We start from the raw sequence: 3,561 nt of genomic DNA, 5'->3' as shown, positions 1-3,561 counted from the left end.
CGCTGAATTTCAGCTACCCACCACCCGTGCCAGTGGCGCTGATGACTAATTGCTCTTTAAAGGTACAAAAAATTGCACCTTCTTAGCTAAAATTGATCAGGTTCCTGCTTCCAGAAGGATCTGTGTTGCCTTGGTTTACTAGATAAAGATTTCTACTAATTGAAGACTTATAATTTGTAAAAAATAAGAGTTTAATTGTTTTACTAATCTGCTTCTGCTGTATATAGGAATGATCAGCAGATCTGGCAGGATGCTTCCAAACAACAAAGCCACTATCTGTTGCAATATTAAATGAGTTTTCCAAAAAGTTACTTGGAACAGTCCCATATTTCTTACCCGTTCCAAATGCGCAGTGGAAAGAGTCCTATGAAACATCAACAAAGGTGGGCAAAAATTTACCCACCCCTTTCCTTGAAGATTGTTTCTAAAAAAATTGCAAGCCAAAACACTTACTTTTCAATTAATTCTCAAGTACTCAAAATCTACTTCTTAGATTTTTATGAAGCATATACATGACTGTGTATCATGATTTTAGTTTGTAATTGACAATTACAGCATTCAAGCTAAAGCCTATGACTTAAAACATCATTCTATACAACTTGTCTTTCTGCTTAGAAACCGCATTTCCACCAGTAATATGTTTGATTGTAATTATGCAATAAAAAACATATTAAGAGGGTTATTTCAAAATATTTGTTTCATAAAAGCTGATACTGATTGCTAGATATTTGCTAAGAAAAAAAATTTATTCAACTCTTGAGAAAGAACCAATGAAACTTTTCTAATATACAGAGAAGTATACTGTAATTCAGAATAGAAGTGCTGTAATAATTTTAATCTGCACAGATATGCTAGTACTTGTAAAATAGGTCAGCTATAACGCACTTCAACAGATCATATACAGAGGGAGTGTGGGGCTGATAAAATAAGAAAAGTTCAGCCTGTGATATTGTAGATTCTGACACACAGAATGACTTTGTTCACAAAAGTAAGCATACAGAGAAGCCCTTTAATGACTGCATTTTTTCATGTGTATTTTCCATTTGCTTGCTGCATGTGTTTGGTTTAGATGCATTTTTTTTTCTTCCATTTGGTTTGTTGGTTTACTTGGGTGAAGGAATGTAGAAGGGCAAACAAAATTTATTCCTAGGGCAGGATGTTTTAAATTAAAATACCCAACTAACCAGTGTAGTTTTAACCACATTTTTACCACTGTTACATATAAAAGACATTAATTAATCTATTACTTTGCTATATATATTCAGAATTTTTTATTATATTAAATCTGCACAACAGGTGCAGTTAAAGATGTAAATCGTTTACAAAAGCAAAATTAACTATTTTTAACAGGAAAAAATACAGTACAGTTACACCATCCAAATGAAAACTTGCTCATCAAACACCGTCTGTCCAGAGACATACAGATGACACAACATTTCAATCACACAGTTTATTGATAATTCTTTTTTTTGTGTGACTACTATATAATTAGTGTTGTCAATGCTGCAAATACATTTTAAATTACAAGCATGTCTTTACATTTTATACATGGCTAATTTTACAAATATGCCTTTATGATCAATCAGTTTGTCCAACTTACGTTGCTGAGCAAAAAGCCAACAATAAATACTTCCTTCTGAAAAATGCTTTAATATAACACCATTTTCAGAATTTTATACGGAGAAGTTACTAGGGATATTGCTGAATACATTCTGCTTTTCTCATAGGTAATTATTTGGCTGCTTGGGATTGGCTCATTTTCAACTAGCCTAATTAGTACTAGTTTTATCTATCGTTCAAGTTTACGAATACAAATATGCAGTCTAAGTTCAGGTATATTATGTGTATTTTAAAAATCCTACGCATTTTGATTATGTGTAGTAAAGTTCTTCCTCTTATTTTCATTGCTTATGGAAGTGGCAAGCAGTCAGATGTTTTCAGGATCCTCTTTAGTAAGTATTACTCCTGTCTTACTTCTCAGGCTTATTGCTGGTTTACAGAACTAGTCTGAATATTACCAGTGGAACGCAGCCACCGTTTGTTAACCAAGTTAATAGCATTTAGGGTTAAAATGTCATTTACAACACCGTGCAACGAGTACCTTTGTCCCAAAACGGTTTTTCTACTTGTCTCTGAACACGTCCCGCGCAAATTAGACTGAACGATCAGGGCGCTCAAGTTTTCAGAGCAACGGTTTGGAATATTTTACAATTCTTTTGGAAGTGTGATCCAAGTTTGGGCAATGAGATCCCGAAGGAGACCTTGCACTTTCCGAGGGCAACTCACCCACAGGAACGGTTCTGACTTCCGCGGCCACACAGCGAGTCAGCGTGACACCCAGCAGCAGCAGCAGCGGTCCCTGCGTTAGCTCTTCACAACTCCTTTCAGCTCTGACTGAAATCGGAGCAGCTCTTCCCAGCCAGGGCAGGCTCTGCCTGGAGGGGATACCCAAAGTACGGCGGTGACACCAGAAACCCCGACGGCTGGCTCAGGTGGACCGCGTGGGCTGCCTGGAAGCAGCCAGACGTGTAGGGCGGAGGTGGCGATGCCACAAGGCAGCCCGGCTCTGCCCGGGGAAAGGAGAACCTGCGAACAGAGCCGCCAGTCGAACTGGAACTTGTGGCGGTACTGGACTGCCTCGATGGCGTCCTGAAGCTTGTCGAGGCCAGGATCATGGGAAGAGTCTCGGTCTGATAGCTCCGCAGAGAAAATCGTATCGGCTGCGACGGCTGTTTAGGTCTTAAACACGTGCAACAATACACCGCCACCAGAGAGCCCACGATAATGAAGGCAATAAATATTGATCCAACAATGAGGAATGGAACGTAGATTGGTTCTGGGAGAAGAAAGAATAAGAAAAGCCACGCACGTTAGCCTACTGAAGTAACAGGTCTGCTGCGCAGAAATAAACTCCCCAGAGTTTATGAAGCCCCACATCGTTTCAGTCCCACTAACACAGGGAGCTGCTCAGAAGACAGAGCTTCCGACCGCTATCGCTAGAAGAAAATTGAAGTTCAAACCCTGCGCGTACCAGTCAAAATTTCTTCCTGTCGACAGTTTTAACAGCTCCCAATGGTAAAAGCTGTCTACGCTGCGTCCCGTTTGCTGGTTCTAGCTAGGCTTCGCTCAAGAATCGCACTCCTCTCCCCCTCCCTCATCCCCCAGAACGGTCGGGGCCGTCCAACGCAACAGCTTGAACCTGCAGGCAAAGCTCAAACGCTGCAGACGCCGTTCACTCGCTTCCGCCCGTAAGGTGGAAAGCAAGGGCAGAACGTGCGGCTCGGGCCACCCGTCTCCGTGTGCGCCGCCGGGTTTCTTTTGTCCGGAAGCCCGACGGCCCCTTGCCCGGCGGGGTTGTGCCTGCAGAGCACCGGCGCCCAGCCTCACCTCCGGGACAAACAACGTTTAAGTTTAAAACCGACGCCGTGAAGTCTGCCGGCGCGAACCGAGGATGCCAACGCGCCTTCCCGTTCGGACGGGCCCTGCCGCGGGCGCCCCTTCTCACCGTCAAGTTACGCCACGAAGCGCCTCCGTCCCCGGGCGCCCGCTCTGCCTCCCGCC

General features: G+C 42.9%; 1 protein-coding gene across 1 annotated transcript in view; it reads right to left on the bottom strand.

The window, feature by feature from the left end:
- Window positions 1–2,384: 2,384 nt before the first annotated feature.
- The window catches only part of SHISA3 (shisa family member 3), an 8,703-nt gene continuing 7,526 nt past the window's right edge, over window positions 2,385–3,561 (bottom strand). Inside the window, exon 4 of the mRNA XM_010574550.1 lies at window positions 2,385–2,836. Coding sequence (XP_010572852.1) covers window positions 2,385–2,836 — 452 coding nt within the window. The remainder of the gene's footprint in view (window positions 2,837–3,561) is intronic.

This window comes from Haliaeetus leucocephalus, unplaced genomic scaffold (genome assembly GCF_000737465.1).
Source record: "Haliaeetus leucocephalus isolate CR32 unplaced genomic scaffold, Haliaeetus_leucocephalus-4.0 Scaffold439, whole genome shotgun sequence".
NCBI lineage: Eukaryota > Metazoa > Chordata > Aves > Accipitriformes > Accipitridae > Haliaeetus > Haliaeetus leucocephalus.
The sequence above is the reverse complement of the archived record's forward strand: the minus strand, read 5'-3'. Positions and strand labels throughout refer to the sequence as shown.